This window comes from Egretta garzetta, unplaced genomic scaffold (genome assembly GCF_000687185.1).
Source record: "Egretta garzetta isolate BGI_Z169 unplaced genomic scaffold, ASM68718v1 scaffold323, whole genome shotgun sequence".
Taxonomy (NCBI): Eukaryota; Metazoa; Chordata; class Aves; order Pelecaniformes; family Ardeidae; genus Egretta; species Egretta garzetta.
The window spans coordinates 2,740,850-2,742,699 of NW_009259435.1; the positions used below are offsets into that span (position 1 = coordinate 2,740,850).

The following is a 1,850-nucleotide window of genomic DNA, read 5'->3' on the forward strand; positions in this document are numbered from 1 at the left end:
AGCCAGTGAAAACTTCATTTTTTTTATAATCAGACCATAAATTAAATAAATTTTAAAAGGTTACATACACAGCTATCTTTCTCTGCAAGCTACAGCTATCTTTGCATGATAGCACTACCTTTCTCTTGGCATTATATACTCTGTACAAACTGAACTCTGACAGCTTAAAAAAGTTCTGTTTCCCCCAAAGATTATAGGTGAAGTTCCAAACCCAAAGGTTCTGCCCTTCAGTTGCGTCAAAATGAATTCAATGGAGCTGTATCCCCTGTGTCACCCTGTGCGGGTGCTGGGTCTAAGACCCGATGCAGTTCTTTTGTGCTTTAACTTTTGCTTAGGAAATACGGATTTTTTTTTTTTCCTAGCCGATACAGCTATCCTAGTGCGAGCCCTAATATGGGGAGAATTATCATCTAGTTCCTAACGCAACAGACATTATGCTGCTTCTAAATCTGGAACATCAATACTATCCCATGTACTTTTAGACAATTCTGACAGCATTTACAGATAAAGTTTAAGAATTGTGAGGGTGCGTAGTTAGTATATGGCTACGAAGAAAGTCATTGTGTGGTTAGCCAGACCGTGAGCTTTTTGCGGAGAAACTAGTGCATATGACACTGTTTCTGTGTTGTAATTCCTCTGAAATAAGTAAAAGGGACCACAAGGAAAAGGATGTAAAGGAAACCACGTGCATTGTCACCTTCCAAACGCATAAGGTCAGTTATTGTTGATTTCTTTCAACTTCCCATAATTTTTTCCCTCTCTCTCAAGCCAACTTTTGTTTACACAGTCTGAAAAGCGGTTGTAACCAGCATCTTAGGACAACTGCACTCTTAAGAAAAGGCATGTTTATGAGCCCTAAAGTGTGCGAGAGTGGTCTGGTCAGGGTAGCCGTGAGGAGCGGTGGCGACAGTCGGTACAGCCCGTCACTTGTGGGATGTTGTGCGTCTGCAGTCCCCCGGCCTCTCCACACGGTCACTTCCGAAACGTACGCTCAGTTCTTACCAGGAAAAGTCTCATGATTAGAGGAAAGCAAAAGGCAGCCTGATGAATTTCTGGCTGGAACTCTTAACAACTGTTCTCTGGATCATTCTCAGAGTCCCATTTTGCAATGCAGAGTAAAGAGCAAACTTACATTAGTCCCAGTTTCTCGCCAATCCCAGGTTCGGCTTCCTCCCGGCCATACTTTGCAGTCCTTATACGTTGTAGAGCAGCCTTTCACCTTCATCTGACCCCAAGAAAGGGAAGCAATTTCAGGGGAAGACATCACAAAGTTGAAGCAAAGTCTGGAAAAAAGGATATTTAATAGGTAACATCAGGCTAACATATGCAGCACGTTAATAAAACCAGAAAACTCTGTCCTTGCCCCGAGGAGCTGGGAAGGAAGTGCTATTACAGACTTTATCCACGTGATTTTGTGAGAAAACAGAATTGAACTGAGGATCAGCAGATTTGTTGAATTACCAGTCCACTTGGGGATTTTGTGCAGGATTTCGGGCAAATCATTTTACACGCTAAATCTGTACAAGCAGTGGGTGCTCAACTTTTAAAAATATCAACAGGGATCAGGTCCCAGAATATCTTCTCATATCTGGGTTTTAATCTTCTCCCTAAAACCTACGATGAAGATGATAATAATTTCCTAAAATATCCAAGAGAGACACTGTTTCTTTGCCCCTCTAAACCATATTGGCATGCAGAGGTTTATTATTTTAAGACGGTAAAAGAGGTTAAAAAAAAAAAAATCCCAAACTGACCAACCCAATAGGAAAACCAGCAACAAATTAACGGTATTGCCACCTTGCTATAGCAAACAAGACCTTCAGAGAGCTGAAGGGGTCAAGCCTTCTTTC

General features: G+C 41.6%; 1 protein-coding gene across 4 annotated transcripts in view; it reads right to left on the bottom strand.

The window, feature by feature from the left end:
• Positions 1-1,612, bottom strand: part of AAMDC (adipogenesis associated Mth938 domain containing) — a 7,669-nt gene extending 6,057 nt beyond the window's left edge. For 2 of the 4 annotated variants that reach the window (XR_004841773.1, XR_004841772.1), the window contains exon 1: positions 1,133-1,310. Coding sequence is in view for 2 of the 4 variants with exons in the window: in XM_009637133.2 (XP_009635428.1) it covers positions 1,133-1,264 (132 nt within the window). In the remaining 2 variants the exon portion in view is untranslated. Of the gene's footprint in view, positions 1-1,132 lie in introns of all 4 variants that reach the window. The other 2 variants (XM_009637133.2, XM_035892692.1) reach the window with 2 other exon arrangements.
• Between the last annotated feature and the right edge of the window lie 238 nt (positions 1,613-1,850).